Raw genomic sequence first — 23,956 nt, 5'->3', positions numbered from 1 at the left:
GAGAAGCCTCCCAGCTGAGGACCTGCAGAACACAGGCCAGAGGAACAAGCATCCCAAGCTCCTCCCTGGCTCCAGGCCAGGGAATCCTGGGAATCCTGTGACTCAACCCTGTCCAGATCCACCCTTCCAGTCTCACTGGCCAATCACCTGGTGATAGAACCACCCCTAAGAAGGCAGGGTCATCTTAAGTTATGCTAAATAGATGGGCGGAATCCTGTAATTAATTAATGAGGTAGTAACTTTTTCCTGCCTGGAACCCCACCTTGTAACACAGAACTCCTCAGAACTTCTAACCAGCCAGTCATGCAGGTCTCCATAAGTCTGTCTACTTTCTGCCGTTTGGGTCCATTCTTCAATTCTTTTATGAATGAGACTAAGAACCCTCGGGGGTGGGGGGTGCTGGAGAGATGGCTCAGCGGTTAAGAACACTGGTTGTTCTTGCAGAAGACCCGGGTTCGAATCCCAGCACCCACATGGCAGCTGGGAGTTGGTAACTCCAGTTCTAAGGGATCCAACAGCCTCTTCTGTCCTCTGTGGGCATTGTAGGACACAGGTGTACTTACCTACATGCAGGCAATACACTCATACACATAAAATAAAAATAATAAATAAAACTTTTTTTACAAAAGAACCCTCCAGGGGACCCGCCTTCCCCCATTTCAGTACAGGCCAAAATGATGGACATATGGTGTCTTACTTTAATTAGAGACAAAATGACCTACACTAACAGTATGTGAAGGTGTTTTGCAGACAATGATAGACTGGCACCATCCTTTGAAATATTCTGGGAAAAATTCATTTTGTACCCTTTGTATGTTCAGAATGTAGCATTATCAGAAACCCTCAAAAAAATAAAAGTTCAGAGGGATTTTTACTGTATCTTTGACTTCTCTGGAGCATCTTTGTTTAACTGTCATTTCTGCCCATTTCCTCCACAGTGAAACCGCTGATACTCCAAACTCACCCTAGAAGGATGTTATCATAAAGCAAAGGAAAACAAATGCAAAGTGCTCACTAGCAGTCAGACCAGCAGGAAACAGGAAGAAACGTCCTCATTAGCTGTTATGTCAGATCTCTTCTAACACCCAGACCAAGCTTCAGTGCACAGCAGCGTCTAAACTGTCAAAACGTTAGTCACATGGAAAGCTGGTTCCTCCGTCGGCCTCTCACGGAGCTGACTCAAAGGACTGATTCTGTTTGCTGTTTTAGGGGTTTTGAGACAGAGTCTCATGTAGCATAGGCAAACTTTAAACTTTCTAGGCATCCCTGGATGACCTTGAACTCCTGGTCTCCTTCCTTACTTTCCAAGTGTTGGAATCACAAGCGTGCAACGCCATACCTGGCTTTAAATTAGATATTTATAAAGTATTCTTTTTTAAAAATTATCTATTTATTGTGGAGGGGGACACACCACATGCAGAGGCTCGCCTGCCTCCCATCTTGCCATGGAAGTATTGGGATTACAGACACAAGCCACTGCATGCAGTTTTGTATGTGGGTTCCAGGTATCAAGCTCAGGTCACTAGGGTTTTGAACCATCTCCCTGACCCTAAATGAGAAGTTCTAATGAATGGGTGGATAGATGAGTGTATGGGAAAACAGACACAGATGAAGCAATAGATGGACAGATGATAGGCAGGAAGGTAAGCAGACAGATAGATGAATGGATGGGTGGGTAGGCACATAGATGGACAGAAGGACAGATGGGAAGCTAGACAGATGGGTGGAAAGATGAATGGACAGATAGGTGGACAGATGGGTGGATGGACATTTGGCCCAGTCAGTGGGTAGATGGATAGTTAGGAGGGTGGGTAGGTAAATGGATGGGTGGGTGAATGACATTTGGTTTAGAAGCATTTTAATGACACAGAGACTCTTGTAGAACACAGCTTCTTAAGCTGTGGGTCGGGACCTCATATGGCGTCACAGAACTGAGAGGCTCACCAAAATATGGCAATGGTAAAGGGTTTCTGAACACGCAATGACCAAGAGTTAATTCAAAAACAAGCATATCATAACACTGACATGTAACTTCACAGCAGCCTCAGTTCTGAACACACGGTATAAGCATTTGGCACTGGGCATGCTGTCACACCACGCAAAGCCAAGGAGCACGGTCTGAAACACATCAGCTCAGGCTCCCGTCTTTTATAAACTGCAGTGTTTTTACTGTGCATACAAAGTTTCCTGCTCTTATAGAAAAATAAGGGTTTAATTACAGAAAGTACTTTTATATTTTCTTACCATCATTCCTCAGCACACATCAATTTATTGTATCTTTGGATTCCATTGTGTTAGGACATTTGATTTTAAATATTTTATTTATTTTTTTTATTTTATGTGTATGCATGTATTGCCTGCATGTAGGTAAGTACACCCGTGTCATGCAATGTCCGAGGAGGACAGAAGAGGCTGTTGGATCCCCTGGGACTGGAGTTACAGACAGTTGTTAGCTGCCATGTGGGTTCTGGGATTCGAACCTGGGTCTTCTGCAAGAACAGTCAGTGTTCTTAACCACTGAGCCATCTCTCCAGACCCCAGAACATTTTATTTTAAATCTTTCTGGTTGGGAATGAAGGGATGGTTCAGAGGTTAAGAGTACTTGCTGCTCTTCCAGAGGACCCGAGTTCAGTTCCCAGCACCCATGTCTGATGGCTCACAACCACCTATAATCCTAGCTTTGGGGGAAGCCAACACTCTCCTCTGGTCTCTGTGGGCATTGTATGTATGTGGTGTACATACATATATATACACGTAGGCAAAATATTCATATGCATAAAAAAATTAAATAAAGCTAAAAGAAATTTTTCCTCAGGCAGAAAGGGTCACAAATAGAAAAAGATTCTTTTCTAAAAATTTTTTTTTCATCTTTTATTTTATTTCGTGTGTACATGTCCGCACACAGATGCCAGGGTGCACATGCAGGTCAGAGGATAGCTTTCAAGAGTAGGTCCTCTCTTTGTACCATGTGGCACCCTTGGGATAAGCTCTGGTCATCAGGCTTGGCAACAAGCGCCTTCACTCACTGAGGCATCTCACAGGCCCACAGCGTAAAAAGTTTAAGAACGATGATTAGGACAGTGTCCCTTTCTAAAGTGAACAACAGCGGTCACATACCTTGTATCATCTTCATAGGGAAGGCGCTCATACACCTAATTACCACACACAGTATAGAAATTTTACAGTTGACACCATGAGAAAAAGACCACTTCCTTATTCAATCTTAGACTAGTTACCAGTCCAACCAGTAACTTCATACTTCAAGGCCACTGTGACGTCTTAGACTAGTTACTAGTCCAACCAGTAACGTAATACTTCAAGGCCACTGTGACGTCTTAGACTAGTTACTAATCCAACCAGTAACTTAATATTTCAAGGCCACTGTGACATCTTAGACTAGTTACTAGTCCAACCAGTAACTTAATACTTCAAGGACACTGTGACGTCTTAGACTAGTTACTAGTCCAACCAGTAACGTAATACTTCAAGGCCACTGTGACGTCTTAGACTAGTTACTAATCCAACCAGTAACTTAATACTTCAAGGCCACTGTGATGTCTAAGTCACTTACCCTACTCACAGAAGATTCTTCTTGTATTTGAGGCAAACAGGACCCTGGTTCCAAAGATACCCAGGTCTGTAAACTACCAACTTCCAATCACGGGCAGGTAGTGTCACCCAACACTGAACCAAAACAAAACACCTCCTATTTGGAGATATGACCATGTGCTTCACTATTTCTGGAATTAAAAATCTATTCTTACATATATTTGGCAACTGATAATACATTTCCCCTATTCAGATAAATGCAGTCATTATATCTGCCTGGATTCTCAGCATGTAACAGATGTCTGCTATGTTACAATAAAAGATGCCCCACATATCCTTATGTGTGCAGCATTAGTGACCAACCACACAATACACAGCACCAAGTTAATGAACCCTGGAACACTGACTGCTTCTCCAGCTCTCCGTATACTTTCAGAGCAGCTGTCTTGGTGTGAAAACAGATGATTGGAGAAGGAAAACACGTTACCCATGTGCAACAGAACTCTATTGAGCCGTAGAGAAAAATGAAATCATGACATTTGCAGAAAGGGCTGGACCTGGAGACGTTGCATTGAAATGAGGTAAGCCAGGCTCAGAAAAAAACAAAGACCACATACTTTCTCTCCTGTGCAGAATCTAGATTTAAATGGCGCGTGCTTGCGTGCGTGTGTGATAAAACTACGAAAGGGGATAAACCATGACAGGACAGGAAGCGATCTTAAGGAAAGAATGAATGGGGAGGAAAGAGGCAATGGACTCCATGTGACTTAAGAGCACAGAAGAGGGGACTATCTGGGGAGAGAAAGGAGACCAGAGACTGGGTGGGGGGATGGCAGTGGAGGGGGTAAGCACAAAGTATAATGTCAAATATGCATAAAAATGCCGTAATGAAGCTCATCATGTTGTATGCTAACTAAAAATACTTTTTTAGAAAAATAGTATTTAGGAGTTGGAGAGATGACTCAGCAGTTCAGAGCACTGGCTGCTCTTCCAGAGGACCCGGGTTCTATTCCCAGGACCTACATGGCAGCTAACAACTGTCTATAACTCCAGTTCTAGGGGCTCTGACACCTCTTCTGGCCTCCATGGGCATTGCATGACACAGGTGCACTTACACACATGAAGCAAAACATTCATACACATAAAATAATAAATAGATAATAGTATTTAAATCAAAGCATGGTGGCACATGCTTTTAATCCCAGCACTTTGGAGGCAAAAGCAAGTGGATCTCTGTGAGTTCAAGGCCAGCTAGGGCTACAGAGTGAGACCCTGTCTCAATATGTATACGTACACACACACACACACACACACACACACACACACACACAAATTATGTATATATATATGCTGAAAATATATATATAAGGATGGACAAGAAAGAGAACATAATCAGAAAAACTGGGCTAATTTATCAATTTTATTTACTTATTTTTATGTGTATGTTTTACCTGCATGTACATAAATGCACCTTATAAGCAAGTTCCAGGTCTGCTGGGGCTACAGGGAGACTCTGTCTCAAAAAAAAGGAATGACTCAAATACAGAAAATGAAGAGTTGGTGGTGTATTACAGCAGTGATCATTCTGTGTCCTCAGGGGAAAAATTAAAACAAACTTGTTTCCAGTTTTTCTACTATAATAACCAGAGTTTGGTACTTTGTCCTCACTGAAATCTACTTTTGAATAAAATTTGTTCTCCAGGCTTAAAAGGAAAAAACTTTTGATTCCTTACAGACCAGTAAGAAGAGCTAGAGAAATCCTCAGTGGTCAGGAGCACTTGCTGGGCAAGCATGCGGACCCAAGTTAGGGTCCCAGCACTCAAGTAACAAGCGGAGCATCCCACAGTCACCTGTGGCCCCAGCACTGAGAAGGACAGGAGCCCCAGGTTCACAGGGAGACCCTGCCTCAAAGAAACAAGACAGAGAGTGATAGAGGATGCCCACTGCCTCCTCTGGCCTCCTGGAGACATGCCTGGGCCTGTGCACCCACGTACACGTGTGTACACTATGCTCACTGATACACAAATATACTAACAGACAACAAACAAAATCTTCCTCCTACATGAAAGGAAAACAAAGATTCCTACACTTACTATCCACTAGAAATAACTGTGATTTATTCAAACTGATTGAGCTAATAAAGCCTTCTTCAAACATTGCAAAAGAGGTTGGAGAGATGGCTCAGGGGTGGAGAGCACTGGCTGCTCTCGCAGAGGAACGGTTCCCAGCACCCACGTGGCAGCTAACAACACTATATAACTCCAGTTCCAGGGAATCTGATGCCCTTTTCACGACATTGCACGACACAGGTACACTTACACACATGCAGGCGATAACTTGTACACAAAATAAAAATAAATAAAGAAAAGAACGGGCTGGAGAGATGGCTCAGAGGTTAAAAGCACTGGATGCTCTTGCAGAGTACCTGGGTTTAATTCCCAGCACCCATATGATGGCTAACAACTGTCCTAACTCCAGTTCCAGGGGATCTGACACCCTCTTCTTACCTCCAAAAGCATTGCACAACACAGGTGTGTTTATGTACATACGAGCAATATACTCATACACATAAAATATGTTTTAAAAAGAAAATAAAATACTTTAATTGGGAAAGAAACATAAAGAAAGAAAATTTGAAAGACATGAAAATAAATAATGGCCAGATAAGTGTTTTTTTAAAAAAATCAGCTGGCTGTGGTGTTGTTGCATACCTTTAATCCCAGCACTGGGGAAGCAGAGGCAGGTGGATCTCTGTGAGTTCGAGGCCAGCCTGGTCTACCTAGTGAGTTCCAGACCACCTGGAGCTACAGGGACACCCTGTCTCAAAAACACCAAAAAAAAAAAAAGATTTTTATTAGCTTATTTATTATTCATTTATGTGTATGTGTGTGAGAGAGACTTTATATGCACCACACGCATGCAGAGCCTGCAGAGACCAGAAGAGGGCATTGGATCCCTGGAGCTGAAGTTACAGGCAGTTGTGAGCTGCCATGTGGGTGCTGGGAACAAAATCAGGTCCTCTGGCAGAGCAGCCAGTGCTCTTAAACTCTGCACCATCTCTCTAGCCCCACTAAGAAAATATTTTTAAAGCACTGGAACTACCTTATTTCTATATTATTTTCACAATAGTTTCATGGTTTAACATGAGAAAAAGGGGTGACATTCCCCCTGACAGCAGCCACACCATAAGAGGATTCAGAAGTGACCCACACTGCAGGACTCAGCACTCCTTTAACAGGAGAGGATCCTGGCTGGTAAATCTGATGTAAATAATTCCCACAGTCACCTGGGCTCGGTGTGATCCCCCTTGCGCTCTGTAACCAATGGCTGACTACAGTGATTTTCCTTGGTATTCAGTGGCTGTCACATGTCTGTAACACCCGTCATCTGGTTCATACAGGACAGTTTGCAAGTAGTCACCAGTGGCCTGTAAGGGCACCACCTGTCTGACCCATGGCAACCTGTGGCTTTGCCTCCAGCCCATCCTCTTGATTCCAGATAGAACTTTAAACCTGTGTCATCCCTCCTGCCTCCCACAGGAACAGGTATATATGCCATCCTGAAATCAAAGACATGGGGATTTACCTGTGTGCATACCTATTGGCCAAGCTTCTGTGGGCTACACTGCTCTCTGCTAGAGGTGAGCTGTGAGGTAGTAGATAAGCCTCTCACCCAGGACTCAGTGACTAAAAAGGAACAGGCAGACAAATGTGTAGGCAGCAACTCAGCCTATAGCCTAGATCAAGGAAGAACTTGGGCTTTCTCAACACAATGCTGAAGGTTGATTTGGTGGAAATTGGCATGAGCATGGCACACGTTACGCAGGTGACCTCCCAGGCCTGGCCAGCAGCTCCTGTGTGCACCTCCTTCCATCCAGATGAGACATCCAAAGTGACCCTGCCTCTGGGCAGCCCTGTGATTCACAAATGTAACAGCAGTGGCATCCTGGGGTGACAAGTCCAGGCCTTAAGGGGACAGCCAGCATCTGCAGCTTCTCAGAAGATATTCACCAGGCACTGTGAATAAGATGTGACATGATACCCTGTGGGTGTGGAGGGCAGAGGAGAAGGAGGAAGAGGAGGGGAAGAGACAGGATGAGATAAAATCAGAGAGAGACCAGAGAGGCTAGAGACAGAGACTGGGGTAGGGGAGAAAGACCCCAACCTGTAACTAGACGAGTCAGCCCACAGCTAAAAGCGGCCCCTACTTGAGCCCTAGAGACCAACACAAGTCCTTCCTACAATTGTCCATCATTGAACCTGCTGCTCCAGGCTTCTGGGTATCCGTCTCAAAGCAGCAAACACCCAGGCAATGTGGTAAGATGCCCCTGGCTCCTGAGGAAGGACCAGCTACAGAGTGTGTGTGTTGGGGCTAAGGGACAGAAGCCACCACGAAGCCCACATGTGGCAGCCTGCTGTGAATCCCAGTCAGCTGTGGTGAGAAGGGCTCAGACTGGTATGAGGGCATCTCTGGGTCTCTCTGGACACATTCCGAAGGAAGGGTCAGTGTGATTCATTGACAGACTCCATGTGGGATCTGACCACATAAGAGGCGTTGAGGGTAAAATCAGTCTTCCAACAGCTCGGCTTGTCCCTCACAAGCAGCACTCACGCTCCTCCAGCTGTGCTCTGAGCAGGTGCACATCCTCGGCTCAGCTGGAGGCCCACCAAGCCTCCATGAATACCAGGGCCCTGTGTCATCTGTCACTGAGGGCTCACATGCAGTTGGGAATTCCTCCCACTGCAGGGGTGGAGGGAGGAGGCCTCACAGCAGAGGTCCAGAGCCACTTGCAGGTTCTTGGAGAGACACCATCTTGGTTTCATTTTAAAAACTGAACAACAGGAACTGGGGGCGCTGTTCAGTTGGAAGTTCTTGTCTTAGTGTGCAAAGTCCTGGGTTCAATGCTGAACACCACAGAAAACCACATTTCTAATCTCAGCATTTGGAGGTCCGAGACGATCAGAAGTTAAAGCTCATCCTCTACTACACAGAGAGTTCAAGGCCAGTACATAAGACTGTCTCAAAAGAAAGGTGGGGGGGGAGGCTCAGTAATAGATCCAGAGTTCTCCTTTCTGTCCAGGAGGTTCTGGTCTCTTCCGTGCACTCACAAACAGGCTCAGCACCAAGGCCAGGGCAGGGGGGTGAGAGGGTGGGGCATGGGGTCCAGGTAACCAGGAGCTCCAGCCCCCCACATTTCATCAGATCCCATCTCTGGCCTGGTCTACTCCACTGGCCCCAACACCAACATCTAGGTTTGTTACCAGTGAGTGAGCTGGGGGAGGGAAGGAGGCACGGTCCAGAAGCCCATCGGCCCCTTCCTTGGGCTCTGGGGCCCTAAAGCCTGACACATGTTTCCAGAAGGCTGCCCAATTCACTGGGATAGCAGCTATTCCTTCTACGAGGTATTCCATTAAGAAACATTTATTGAACATCTACAACACGGCCAGCAACATTCTGGACACCTGAAAGTGGTTCTTCTATTAAGAGTCAGAAAACTGAAGATGGTCCACGTACATGGTACACTTGAAAGAAAGACTTTTAAGTGCTTCTTTTGCCTCCGTCTTTTCTCTTCCCTCCTCCTCTGCCCCTTCTCTTCTCCTCAGTTTCCCCTTATCTCCTACAGTAGTGTCTACACAGAGCACCCTGTTAGGTGCCTACGCTGAGCTACACGTTGAGGAGGGAAAATGTAATGCCAGAGCTCCTGAAGAACCAGCCCAGCTATCCATGGATTCTCAGAGCACTAGAGAGTCACCTTGCGCAGTGCTCAGGTGCTCCGTCACTCTGGTTTATTAACAACGGGTTTGAGGGATGGGTACCCATTTGGTTTGAAAGTACACCCAGGCTCTTCTGGGAACCAGCTTGGGTCACAGCCAGCTGCTCAAGGGCCTGAGTGCCTGCAAGCTATAAGTGTGGAGGGTAGTGGCTGTGGTTTAATTATGCCCTCCAGATCCACGTGTCTGAAACGATTCCCAGTGCACCCAATGCATTGGTAGCGAGGGGCGACCAGGCCACTAAGGTTCTGTTCTTAGGAACTGGTCAGTGCTCTGTGGATTTCGGGTAGAGCTGTGGTTTAATTATGCCCTCCAGATCCACGTGTCTGAAACGATTCCCAGTACACCCGATGCATTGGTAGCGAGGGGCGACCGGGCCACTAAGGTTCTGTTCTTAGGAACTGGTCAGTGCTCTGTGGATTTCCAGTAGAATGGTTCTCTCTCTCTCTCTCTCTCTCTCTCTCTCCCTCTCCCTCTCATCTCTCCCTACCATGAAATGATGAAATGATGCAGAAAGAAAGGCCTCCACAGATGTAGGCCCTTGACCTTGAACCTCCCAGCTTTCAGAACTGTGAGAAAGGAGCTCAGGCATTCTTTACAGCAGCCCAAAACAGACTAGACAGTGCTCTCACACGCACACAAGTAAGTCTCCCTCAGCCGCCCACTGGGCCGGCAATCTTTGCTTGTTCATTCTGTGCCATATGGTCCCTCAAGCTTAGCTTCAGCGCAGTGAAGTAGCTGGATCGCAAGTGAATTTTTGGCTGGGGTGTGGCCCAGTGACAGCAAATGTGAGGTCCTGGGTTCCAGCCCCACCACGGAAACCAAACCAACCAACACTGCCGATTCCTTTGCAGAGAATGGTGTGGTGCACACCCAGAGTGCCAGCTACTAGGGAGGCTGAAGCAGGAAGGCCAGTCTAGAAAATGTGTTGAGACCCTTGTCTCAAAAACAACAACAAATTAGCCAGGCATGGTGGCACACCTTAAATCCCAGCACTCAGGAGGCCGAGGCAGGTGGATCTCTGTGAGTTCAAGGCCAGCCTGGTCTACATAGTGAGTTCCAGGACAGCTGGGGCTACAGGGAGACCCTGTCTCAAAAACACCAAAAACAAAACAAAACAAAAAAACCCACAACAAATGAATGTTTCCCAAATATGCCCCATTATCACCAGGTGCTAGGACGGGGAACATCCAGCAGTGAGCAGGCATCTTGGGTGTCAGTGTTTCACCATCTACCACATCTATGGCAAGGCCAGCAGAAGGACCGGGAGCCTGGGAGATGCCACGTGGGGCTGGTGTGCAAAGTACAGAGAAGCCAGCCCTCAGCAACGGTTCAAAGACAGGCAGTTCGTGACTAAGTGGTCCAGAGCTGAACCGACAGTCAATCAAACACGGGTGTTTGAACCCCTAGGAGACCTGGTCCCTAGGGCCTGGTTCTCAAACTGGGGTCTACACCAGAAGTCCCTGGAGGACCAGTTAAAATTGGATGCCGGCCCAACCCCAGAGTTTCTGATTCCAGAGGTGGGGTGAGCCCAGGCAGGTGAATTCTAACTCACCCTGGGGTTGCTTAGTCCAGGAAGACTCACTCAGTCATAGACCCAGCGTGTCATAGAGGACTGACGGACTAGGACTCCTGTCCCATCTATGTGCACAGTGACACTGTGTCATTTCCCTGTGACAGAGCCACTTGCTCTAGGGCAGGTGTGTGGAGAAGACTCCCAGGAGCTGACTGTGTTTGGTCATCATCCAAGCTGACAGGAGCTTCAGTTTGCTGTAAAACCCTCACCAGCCATCTCACCATAAGAATGGCTCCCAAACAGTGAAAAGAATGACTGGTAAGGTTGCTGTGTGCCACTGTTTGAGACCAGAGATGTGCCAACCATACGACATTGGGCATCTAGGGAGAGTGGAAGGTACCTAAGCAGAACTCAGCCAGTCAGCCACTTTGGCAGTGGGGCAGGAAGTTCCCACAGTGGACAGATGGGCTTATCTCTGGCTCTCCACCAACAGCACTCTCCTGAACCTCTGGGGGAAAACACAGCCACATCCAGGAGACCAAGGCCACTGGGAGTTGTTCAGGGTCCACACGGTTGGGTCAAAGCGTGTCACGAGCCGCCTTTCCAGGATCGTGGAAGTCTTAATTCAGAAGCACTATGGCTTGGTGGTTAAATCTCACTAAGCCCTTCACACCACTAAAGGCATACACCAACCTGAATCACGTCATACAGCACTGAGCTTAGACAAACACATGAGTCCACACACGCAGGAGCTATAAAAGCACACAGCTGGGACCCCCAGGTGCATGTGTGGATCCAAGCCAGGCTGGCCCTGTTCCTGGCTCTTTCCTTGTCCTGACTGTCCCCCCACAGCTGCAAGCTGCTTGTTGACAAGTTGCTAGGGCCATAGCCTTAAATTCATTTTGAATTTAATTTCAAGTGGCACTTCTTCTCCTTTTCATGTTTAAAGGAGTCTTGCCTCATTTCAGTTTTATTTTTTCTCACCTTGCTGTGAACCATCCCCTCCTCAGGCAGCTCCTCAAGTAACCATGTGGAGCCCAGATGTGTGTGCCTTCTCCTGCAGACCAAACAGGAGCCCGGCCTCCCACAGGCTGGGCCAGATTAAAGGCAGGGGCTTTCTCACAGTTGGGTGCGAGCTGCATCAGCCCCTGAGGGGAAACTAATTTCAAATTCACCTGACTTTCCTCAGCAGAAAGGTGTCTGCAAGCATGTCCAGCAAAGAGCAAAGGCGGGGAAGCCCTTTCAGACTTGAAAGTCACTCTGTGTTCTATTCATTCATAAATCTGACATCAGCATCTGCGGACATTCAGTCACGGTCACAAGGCGTTTCCTACGTGCACTGTCCTATGCGTCTGGTAATCCTGGCCCTTTGCTATCCAGGAGATGGCACACAGCCAAGCAGGCCTATGGGTTTTGGAGACAGGCTGGGTTTGGATGCAGAGCAGCCCTGTGCTCACCGGTACATGTGTGTTCTCATTTTCCTGTGTTTCTTTTCCTCTGCTAAAAGTTCCAGGCACATCATTGCCCAGACCGCATGTTCATATTAACCAATAATCTATAAACTGTGCTTGACATGTCATACAGCATGCTTAGTGTTGTCAATCACTTAGTAGGCCCACACTTCACTGCCCTAGCATGAGGGCCAGGTTCCCATACAGCACAACCAGGACACAGTTTATTGTTAATTCATTTTCCAAAGTCTTTCCCATAATCCTTTAATTATTACAGACAGTCCTTTAAATAACCCCAATTTATATTTGGATGTTTCTTCTTTACATATCATGTTAACACCCCATAGAAAGCTGTCAAGTTGAAGCTACCTATGATAACACAGGCCTGTCATCCCGGAACTCAGGAGGCTAATACAGGAGGATCAAGAGTCAGAGGCCAGAGGGCTGGAGAGATGCTCAACAGTTAAGAGCACTGGCTGCTCTTCCAGAGGACCTGGGTTCAATTCTCAGCACCCACATGGTAGCTTACAACCACCTGTAACTCCAGTTCTGGGGGTTCCTTCTGGCCTCCACAGGCACCAGGCACGCATGTGGCACACTTACATACATGCAGGCAAAACATTCATACACATAAAATAAGAATATCTTAAAAAATGGAGGGCAGCAGTGGCTACATATTAAATTTAAAGTCATGTGTGTAATGAGCCTTGACTCATTAAAAACAAGAACTAGGGAGGTAACTCATAGTAGAGGACTTGCTTAGCATGGAGAAGGCCCTGGATTCAATCTCTAGCAGCAGCATCAACAAATAAAGCTGCGAGGTTGGACGCTCACCAAGCTCTTACAGCCTTATAGGGCTCTCTGGGCCTATAACGTGCACACGCATGTTCAGAAATCACCTGATAGAGATGGGGGTCATTCCTCTTGTACATAGCGTTTGTATTTTTCTAGTTTTGCTCCACAACTAAGTTAGCACACATTTTGAGTTGGGTGAGGCATTCCGTTCCTCCTAAGTGACCCTTCCTCTCCACATACTGGGGCAGGGAGTATTCAGTGCTATACACACACCCACAATGTCAAAGTCACCATCAGTCATCAGCAAACACAACTCCCACATACTGACTTGAACTGTACTCCTCTGACCTTCCCATGGTCCCTCTTTCTGGTCTCTGAAGCTACCCAGGGATAAATATGGAGGGAGCAGCCTGTTTATTGGAATATTGTCCTAGCTCAGGCTGCCATCACAGAATACCACAGGTTGGGAGGTTTAAACAGCAGGAATTTACTTCCTCACAGTTCAAAGGGTAGAAGCTAAAGACCAGGGAGCAAGAACAGCAGGGCTAAGGGGTGGGGACAGCCACTCCCACTGTGTGCTGTGATGATACGGGAGCAGCTCCTCCAAGGCTCCTCTCACAAGGACATTCATTCCATCATGGGGTTCCGACTCATGATGTCACCTAAGCCTAATCACCTCCCACACATCTACATCCAAACCCCATCAGGGACTGAGGTTTCAACTATAAATGTGAGGAGGAGGAAGGATACAATTCTTCCACAGGGTATAAGGCAAGCTGCCTCATAAACAAGCAATACTTGAAGCTGTACGCAGGGTCAGGATCACTTCTGATCCCTTTACGTGGCTTCCCAGGCCCTATGGGCTTTCTTTCTCAAGGAGTACATTTCATCCTTCTTTTGAAACCTCCACAAAAATCTTGTAAGCCTTCTAACAACATCACTCCCCTCCCTTAACAGGACTAAGCATATCTACACACACAGACAAGTAAGTTGTTTTCGAGTCTTTGAACACTGAGAGGTAACCAGGAGTAATCTCTGTAGAGGTAATAAAGATGGTGATTGAAAAGTTCCCTGTTTCTAACATAATCAGAGAAGACTGACCTTCCTAGACCTCATGTAAGACTTAACTTTGATTTAAAAGTGCTGGATGGATCTCTGAGTCTACAGTCCTAGGACCATCTGTCTTCTCTCCAGAAAATTCAGCCACTTTCAGCCACATCCAGTCATCCAACAGACTGGCCCTCAAAATACAGTTCATCTAGAAAACTAGGAATGGCATGCTTTTCACATCCAAGTGTGACGCTCGGCCCTCCCCAGCCTTCAAGACTGTGTGGCTTAGCACTGCCCACTGGCTGAGCACCAGAGAGAGAATGCATTCAACTATGCTGGTTCCCGCAACAGCTGAAAACAGCTTTCCATCAGAGAAGTTCAAAACAGAACCCATCAAGAAAAAAGCTGTTTGAGCCAAGTATTATGGTCTATGCCTATAATCCCAGCATTTGGGAAGCAGAGGCAAAGAGGGTCGCAAGTTTGAGGCCAACTGGGGCTACATAGCTACATAGCAAGTCCCTATCGCATATAGAAAAAAAAGCGATAAAACCATAGGGGCTGAAGAGATGACTCAGCAGTTAAGCACTGGCTGCTCTTACAGAAGACCCAGGTTTGATTCCTAGCACCCACATGGCAGTTAACAACCATCTATAACTCCAGTTCCAGGGGATCCAATGCCCTCTTCTGATTTCTGTGGGCACTGCATGACAAAGTGCACTTACACACATGCTGGCAATATACTCATAAACATAAAATAAAATAATAAATAAAATATATTTTTAAAACTATATGTAAAAAGAATAAAATCTTTTTAGCACTACTTGGTTTTGTTTTTATTCATTTTTAGATTAGTTCATACCAAGTTTAGGCCTTTTCACAATGGCCCCTCATGATGACCTTGAAGCAGGCCCTGCTACTGTGCCTGCTTGGAGGGAGAAGGGGAGGCGGGAGCACTGTAAACCCAGATTTCCTTACTCCATCACCACTTCTGACAGACAAGCATGCAAATTAAAACTCAATAAGCAAAACTGAAACCCAACTGGTCCATTGCAGCCCAGAAATTCATGGCACAGTCCAAACTCTGACGGGAGGGAAAGGTCCCTTAGCATGGTATCACTTAGCTTTGGAGAAAATGGAGACACTTGAAACAGCTGGGGGAAGACAGGCTGGAAGCTTGTGGTGGGTCAGATCGCCACATCCTGTAGTAGAGCTGAGCACTAGGCAGAGGCAGAGCCAAGCATCTTACAGCAGCTGAACCCAGCTCAGCTGAACAACCCACACCCCACAGAACAGACCCCCTGCTTGCTGCAAACACACCCTCTGAGACCATAAGAACCCTACTTTTTAAAACAAAAAGGTTTTTTGTTTGTTTGTTTTGGGGGGGTCTTTTTGAGACAGGGTCTCCCCGTAGCCCCAGCTGTCCTGGAACTCACTATATAGACCAGGCTGGCCTTGAATTCACAGAGACCCGCCTGCCTCTGCCTCCCGAGCGCTGGGATTAAAGGCATGCACCACCACGCCCGGCTCAAAAAGGTATTTTTTTATTCTTATTTATATGCAGGTGTGTATGTCTGTGTGTGCAAACACCATGAGAGCACAGTACCCATGGAGGCCAGAAGAGGGTGCCGGATCCTCTGGAGCTGGAAGTACAAGATGTGAGTTGCCCAGTGTGGATGTTGGGAAAGGAACCTGGGTCCTCTGGAACAGCAGCAAGTGCCCTTAACCACAGAGCCATCTCCCCAGCCCTACACTGTGATTTTATAAGATAAAAACAACAAGAATTTTCTTTTTCTCCAAACAAGTGCTTCCAGTTGGTCACTGTTATGCTCTGGTGATGAAATACCACCATAGGCTCACGTTTTAGGCATTCATTCCCCAGGGGTGGTGCTGTCTGGAGACACTGTGGAGCCTTCAGGAAGTGGGGCCTGGCTGGTGGAAGTAGGTCAGCAAGGGTAGACCTTTGAGAGTTTCGTTGGCTCCGGTTGCTGTCAGTTTCCTGTTCTCCCATGATGTGTTACACCTCACCCCATGCTCCCATGGCTATGATCTGTACCAGGCCTTCCTCACCGGGGAGTCTGAGAACCTCCAGAGCTCTGAGCCAAAATAAACACTTCTTCCCCTAAGGTGTTTCTGTTGCGTGTTTGGTCACGATGGGGCAGGAGTGCCTTGCACAGTTCTTTTGCTGCTTTTCCTGAGACATTCTTACCACATGGTTCTTCCCCCAAGACATTCCAGGAAGGTAGGAACCACAATTGTCTTTTTGTTTTACACTTTCCAAATAAAATGAGGTAGATGATGCAAAATTATTGTCTTGCATGTAATAAGAAATTTTAATTAATTACTTATTTTTAATTTTTATGTATGTTTTGTCTGCACCTGTGTGTGTAATGCCCAAAGAGGCCAGAAGAGGGTTCCATGTGCTGGAAACCAAACCTGGGTCCTCTGCAAGAGCAATCAGTGTTCTTAACTAATGAGCCATCTCTCCAGCCCTGAGTAGTAAGAATTTTTAAGTCCATGTCATATCAATCACATTCTTAAATGGCTATTTTGGTACTAATAACTTTTAAAAGCAAGAATTATAGTAAGCATGAAAAACTTTACTTCAATAGAAAGAAAAAGCATTGCATTAGAAAACACATTTTTCAACCCTGGGGGAAATCTTACCTGCGTCTCCTGGTGTAGTGTACTACTGTCTTGATCAGCACCAACCAGCGACCCAGCTTCTGATCTCCTGGAAGCATTTGGAAGCTGTGGTCTGGGACTCATCACTAGGGAAAGAGATCGGAGGGTTTTCAAGAAGTCAATTTGTGACCTTATAAATGTTCATTATGCTGCACAGGAAAGTGAATTCACACTGAGATGGGCTGCCTCTTGGTTAAGGTCCAGCTGTGAGATGGGCTGCCTCTTGGTTAAGGTCCAGCTGTGAGATGGGCTGCCTCTTGGTTAAGGTCCAGCTGAATGCTCAAGCCATAGATTGCCTCTTTTGGAATAAAACTAGAAATTTGCAGACCTTTCGCCTATGCAAGATTTTTTATATTTCAGCATTTATTAATATAATTACTACATTTAAGGGCTAGTGGATATTTTTATTTATAAGTAAATAAATCTTACTAGAACTGGGTGAGTTGTGCACAGCTGTAACCCCAGTACTGAGCAAGCCTGGAAGAAAATCAAAGTTTGAGGTATGGTAGTGCACACCTTTAATCCCAGCACCAAGGCAGGCAGATTTCTATGAGTTCAAGGCCAGTCTGGTCTATATAGTGAGTTCCAGGTTAGCCCCACTACAGAGAGACCCTGTCTCAGAAAGATAAACAATAATAAAATATGTTTGAAGTGACAGAGCAGGGCATGGTGGCACACTCCTGTGATCCCAGGTGCCTGAGAGGCTGAGGAAGGATAGCTGCATGTTCAAAGCCAGCCTGGGCACCGAATGAGACCCTGCTTCAAAATATGCTTTTTAAATAAAGGGCTAGGGATGTAGCTCAGTGGTACAGCACTTGCCTAGCAAGCTTGAGGCCCTAAGTTCAACTGAGGCCCCCAGTTGCTGTTAGAAATGTAGAGATACCTTCCACCTTCATGCTGTGTGTGTGTGCGTGTGTGCGTGTGTGTGTGCATGCGTGTGTGTGTGTGTGTGCATATGAAGGCCAGAGGAGGAAGGACAACAGGTGTCAGCCTCAGTGGCTCCCCACCTTACTTTTTAGACAGTCTTTCACTGGCCTGTAGCTTGCCAATTTGGCTAGCCTGGCTGGCCTGTCTCTGCCCCAACATTGGGGTGCCGTGCCCAGCTGCCTTATCTGGTTTTTACATGGGTGCTGGAGACTGAACTCAGGTCTTCATCCTTGTGCAACAAATACTTCATCGACTGAGCTACCTCCCCAGCCCCATGCTGCTCTTTTATAAAATTTAAGCAACTAGGGCTAAGAGCAAAGCTTTGACAGCAGACACTTCTAAACTGACCGTGGAAGTTGCGTACGCTGCCTTCACACAATGATGTTACCAACGGTGATGAAAGTTCAATTCTCTAATTCCTACAGACAATTTAAACTCTACCCAGAATTCTGTGTTCTTTCACGAAGCCCCACAGGCTGTGAGTCTCCCAGAGTTCAGTCCTGATGACACACAGACTGATAGCTCACTGTGAAAAGCATAAACCTGCAGGAGAAGTGACCATTCCACCTTCCCCAAGCTGGGACCAACAGGGCCCCTCCAAGCTTCGCCAGCAAGGGAAGCCAGCTTGCTACCTAGGGGCACTGTACCCCCCTGACAGGGAGCAAAGGACCCTTTCCTCCACACATCACCCAACATTGTCACTTGAACTCTATCTTCTCAAAAACCAGTCACTCTACTAATGATGAATGTCCAAATCTCCTCTGATGGACAACCTTTCATCTTGTGTTACTAGGAAACCTACATTTGATGTATTTTGTGTGTGTGCACGGGTGTGTGCATATAGACATACGGCTGTGCTCACCTATCTCCTGTGCACACATGGAGACCAGAGGTTACTGTGGACTTTGAGACATCTCACTGAACCTAGAGCTCAGCTTTTCAGCTAGATTGGTTGGTCATTGAGCTCATAGGATCAACCTGTTTCCTCCCTTGCCCCAAGCATTGGGGTTACACACAAGCTCTGTCTCACCTGGTTTGTTTTTTAAAAAGACCACCCAGAATTCTGTGTTCTTTCACGAAGCCCCACAGGCTGTGAGTCTCCCAGAGTTCAGTCCTGATGACACACAGACTGATAGCTCACTGTGAAAAGCATAAACCTGCAGGAGAAGTGACCATTCCACCTTCCCCAAGCTGGGACCAACAGGGCCCCTCCAAGCTTCGCCAGCAAGGGAAGCCAGCTTGCTACCTAGGGGCACTGTACCCCCCTGACAGGGAGCAAAGGACCCTTTCCTCCACACATCACCCAACATTGTCACTTGAACTCTATCTTCTCAAAAACCAGTCACTCTACTAATGATGAATGTCCAAATCTCCTCTGATGGACAACCTTTCATCTTGTGTTACTAGGAAACCTACATTTGATGTATTTTGTGTGTGTGCACGGGTGTGTGCATATAGACATACGGCTGTGCTCACCTATCTCCTGTGCACACATGGAGACCAGAGGTTACTGTGGACTTTGAGACATCTCACTGAACCTAGAGCTCAGCTTTTCAGCTAGATTGGTTGGTCATTGAGCTCATAGGATCAACCTGTTTCCTCCCTTGCCCCAAGCACTGGGGTTACACACAAGCTCTGTCTCACCTGGTTTGTTTTTTAAAAAGACCCAAAAAAACCTGAAAAAACAAAAACAAACAAACAAACAAACAAAAACTGGATCTCACTGTGTAACTCTGGCTGTCCTGGAGCTCATTGTATAGACCAAGCTGGCCTTTAACTAAAGGAGGCCTGCCTGTCTCTGCTGAGATAAAGGTGCTAACCACCATTCCCAGTTCACACACCTGGCTTTTTGTTTCCACTAGGGATTGGAACTCAGGTCCTCCTGCTTATGCAACACTTTACCCACTAAGCCATCACTCCAGCCCATATTTGGTTGTCCATTTGATTGGGCTACAGAGATCTGTCTCAAAAAGCTAAAATAATAAATATTAAATGTATTATTTATTCTCTTATTTCATAAGTACTGTGTTTTCCTTCCCCTTCTAAATACTTTAAAAAGTAGGTTTGGGGGCCAGCCTGGTCTACATAGCAAGTTCAAGACCAACTGGGGCTTAGGGAGACCCCGTCTCAAAAAATTTTAAAAAAAAAAAAAAAAAAAAAAGGAGGTAGCTGAATTTGAGCCTGGGAATAAGCCAGTAAATACCATTCTTCCGTGACTTGTAGTCCTGTCTTGCGTTCCTGTGCTGGCTTTCTGGACTATAGCCTGTAAGATGAAATTAAGCCTTTTCCTCTTCCCTAAGTGGCTTTTTAAATTTTTTTATTTTTATTATTTTATGTGTATGCGTGTATTGCCTGCATGTAGGTAAGTGCACCTGTGTCGTGCAATGCCCGCAGAGATCAGAAGAGGCTGTCGGATCCCCTGAGACTGGAGTTATGGACAGTTGTTAGCTGCCGTGTGGGTGCTGGGATTCGAACCCAGGTCTTCTTCAAAAACAACCAGTGTTCTTAACTGCTGAGCCATCTCTCCAGCCCAAGTGGCTTTTTATCACGGTGTTTATAACGGCAACAGAAAGCAAATTAGAACATTCTCTGAAATATTTTGCCTCAGCATTTTGCAGAGCAGAAAAGGTGAACACATTCCTATGAGGCTCAGCTCTGCACCAGCCTAGTCCGCGTCTGCCCAGAGCACACATGCAACACATATGGATCCAAGAGGCCTTTGTCATGCAACCCCATATCAGAGAAGACAGCAGTGTCTTTCCAGTTCTGAGGGTACTTAGAGCTCTAGGAACAAGACTGTGTTCTGAAAGGCCCCAGCCACCACGGTGTGAATTCCACTGACCCTCAAACTTCTTTAAATATTTTAGAACTGGGGCTGTGGCTCCGCTGATGGAGAGATTACTGGCAAGCATGAAGCCTTGGATTCAATCCCCAGCATTGCAAAAACCAGGCATGGTAGAAGTTCAAGGGTGTCCTCCGCAACATAGCCTGGGCTATGTGGATGAGACTTGTCTCTCAGTATTAATATAATGTAAGGATTTAATAACCAGCTAAAGCAATATTCCCATGACGTAGGTGATTCTGATCTGGTAAAGGCTGTGGGGTGACTTTACTGATGGCTGCACAACTTGGGAAAAGTAAATTTATATAATTCTTGCAGTCTCACTATAAATGTTATTTTTCGATGCTTAAATACTTCTCTGGGAACACTGTTTTGTCTCCACTTGACAATTTATTACATGTATTCGTGCACAGTTTTTAGCAAGAAGTAAACAGTCAATAGTTATCCAAATGAATTTTTTCACTCTGGTGAGAGAACCAGCCCTGGCAAGATGCAGAGGAAAAAATGCATAGCTTCTCACTCAGGACCCAGTTCCCAGCAGAGGCTGGCTCTGTTGACTTAAGAACTCTAAAGGAAAACATCACTTGCATAAACACAGTTTTTTTTAGTGCTCCTTTTATTAGCAAAACCTTTTTTTTTTTGCTAATAAAATTCTTTAAATGATTAAAAATCAATACAGGTCTTAAATCTTTGACCACAGCTGTCTTGAGAGTTCAACTCAGCTGTAAGGACAGACTGTCATTACCCCCCAGAACCAACTAGTAAAAAGTGAATGCACTCCACATACGTTCAGGCAACACACTCATACACATAAAATAAAAATATTTAAAAAAACTTTAAAGTGAATGCACTCACAAAAATTCACATTTAAAAAAAGGAAATATACAAACATTTCCATTTTATCTTTCGGAGCTTTTCTTTCACTCCTGTTCCAGGAGATTCTTCCTGAATCAGCTCCCAGAAATCCTCGTAGTCACAAGAGTTCTTCAAGATTCCATGTTTGGTCAGCTCATTTTGCAACCCTATAATCTTATAATCAAAGAAAATGTTTATGTGACTTAAAGTATGTGACTGCAGTTCGACATCGTAGTGGTGAATCAAAAGTCAGAGGATGACTGAAAACTTGCCCCCTTGCTAAGCATCAGATGCAGTTTCTGGGTAACTTTCACCTACTTAAGAGACGGTTACTGTCAACACACCTTGGAAGGTCTGTGTGTCCGTTTATACTTTAACAATTACAGGGAACAATCGGAGGGCAGGCAGTCTGTTTTCCTTCTTTGTAGCTAATTAGCAACAGCCTGAAGTTAATATTAGGAGGGTCTTGGGGTGGAAGCTGGTGGGGGCTGGTTTGAAGGAAATGGGAGGGATGCATCAGTTACCCAGCTCCTTTTGACCATCACCACACTCTTCTGACAACCAGGAATATGCTGTCTGGGGTGTGGCAGAAAGGGCGAAGGAAAGCGGATTGGCTTTCCTTAAAGGGTAAAGCGCAGAGGACTTCATCTCAGGTAAGCAGGGGAAGTCTCTCTGGAGGTTCTAAATCTCCTGGAAACTAACACAGAACTCAGCTAGAATACATGGTACCGGCAGGATGCCATTCTGGTTTGGTCTGGTCTGCTGGGGCCTGCACAGGTCTTTGTGCAAAACAACGTGGCCAGGGTTTAACTAATTCTTGAGTAAAATAAAGTTGGGCACGCACTGCCCTTTAGACAGGAGAGCAGGTGGTTGCGTCTGTTCATTCGTTCATTAGCTCGTTTTAGATGCTGAAAATGTAGCTTCCGCCAACCCTTCACAGACTTTCCCCGGCCTAATTTCTGAAGCAGAACTGGGGGGTGGGGTTTTCTGCGCAGACTGGACACACTCAGCCCCAGGAGTGGGCCTCGCAGGGCTCTTCCTCTCTCTGCAGGAAAGAAGTTCGTCCTGCTCAAAATCTGCCTACCGAAGGGCAGAGCCAGGCCTGCAGGCCCAGGGGCGCGTTGGGCTTAAGCGGAGATGTTGGGGCTCCCCTTCTGCCCAGCTCTATGGTCGCTCCCCAAACCTAGTAGAGGGGTTGCAGGCAAAGGGCGGCCCCCTCTGCGGGGCTTTGGAGATGCGGAGTACGCTCCCGCGCAGGGCAGGGCAGGGCAGGTGGGAGGGCAGGGCAGGGCAGGGCAGGGCCTGCAGGCCCAGGGGCGCGTTGGGCTTAAGCGGAGATGTTGGGGCTCCCCTTCTGCCCAGCTCTATGGTCGCTCCCCAAACCTAGTAGAGGGGTTGCAGGCAAAGGGCGGCCCCCTCTGCGGGGCTTTGGAGATGCGGAGTACGCTCCCGCGCAGGGCAGGGCAGGGCAGGTGGGAGGGCAGGGCAGGGCAGGGCAGGGGGCAGGGTTCACACCCCTTGCTCAATGAGGATTTTCTCCAGTTGAGCAATGCAACAGACTGTCAACACTCTGGGTAGGAAGTTTCTAGGGAGGACTGATGTCAGCTGCTCTGACAGGAGCTGTCGAGGTTTCCTGGGCAGTGCCAGGGGACCACACGCTCTCACCGAGCAAAGGCCTAAAGGGGGCCTCCATCAGCGGTGGCCCAGCACAGCCCAGCAGCAGTAGGGACATCCCACCTTACCGGGATGCAGGCAGCAGTGAGTCCTCCGGCAAAGCCAGTCAGCATCCTCCCCAGCAGCAGCATCCAGAGGCCCTGGGCACCAGCCATGAGCGCGTAGCCGACGGCCGAGGGGACGGCTGAGAACATGATGCTGAGCTTCCGGCCCAGGAGGTCACTGAGCACCATGGCACTGAGGCCCCCTGCCGCAGCACCCAAGGTGAACACAGACTGGCAGGGGGACAAGTAGACACGACGGCCCTGAGCACCCGCACCCATCAGAGTCGAGAGACAGCTCCCCAAGTGCTGACCAGAAGCTAGGCCCATGAGGGCACTGATGGAGTCTCCTGACTGCCCAGGTGCACAGCAACATGTGAGCAAGTATCTGCAGGGCACGGTGACTACTGTCCTGCCCGAGGGAGGTGGCGGGGCCACAGGCCCACGGTGCCTAATTTTATTTTTTGAGCTCAAGCAGGCCTCAAACACATTTTGTGCCTCAGCCTCCCAAGTGCTTTTGTGACAGGCGTTCTCCACTGCACCTGGCCCTACACGTCGAGTATTTTTTTTAAAATATTTATTATTTTTATTCTACGTGTATGAGTGTATTGCCTGTATGTATGTGAGTGCACCCGTGTCGTGCAATGCCCGCGGAGGTCAGAAGAAGGCTTCGGATTCCCCTGGAACTGGAGTTAAGGATGGTTCATAGCCACCATGTGGGTGCTGGGAATTGAACCTGGGTCCTCTGCAAAAGCAGTCAGTGCTCTTAACCACTGAGCCATCTCTCCAGACCCATGTGTCTA

General features: G+C 46.9%; 1 protein-coding gene across 9 annotated transcripts in view; it reads right to left on the bottom strand.

Annotated features, from left to right (window-relative positions):
* Positions 1-23,956, bottom strand: part of Sft2d1 (SFT2 domain containing 1) — a 115,327-nt gene that overhangs the window by 19,348 nt on the left and 72,023 nt on the right. For 5 of the 9 annotated variants that reach the window (XR_003849834.1, XM_017798678.2, XM_029564523.1 and 2 more), the window contains exons 5-6: positions 21,474-21,612; positions 16,797-16,900 (exon numbers count right to left, since the gene is read on the bottom strand). Coding sequence is in view for 8 of the 9 variants with exons in the window: in XM_017798678.2 (XP_017654167.1) it covers positions 16,797-16,900; positions 21,474-21,612 (243 nt within the window). In the remaining variant the exon portion in view is untranslated. Of the gene's footprint in view, positions 1-16,796; positions 16,901-20,960; positions 22,484-23,956 lie in introns of those variants that run through there. The other 4 variants (XM_029564525.1, XM_029564524.1, XM_029564526.1 and 1 more) reach the window with 2 other exon arrangements.

This window comes from Nannospalax galili, unplaced genomic scaffold, assembly GCF_000622305.1.
Source record: "Nannospalax galili isolate Female #2095 unplaced genomic scaffold, S.galili_v1.0 scaffold1157, whole genome shotgun sequence".
In the NCBI taxonomy this organism is placed as follows: Eukaryota; Metazoa; Chordata; class Mammalia; order Rodentia; family Spalacidae; genus Nannospalax; species Nannospalax galili.
Note: the sequence above shows the minus strand (reverse complement) of the source record. Positions and strands in the feature narration are given on the sequence as shown.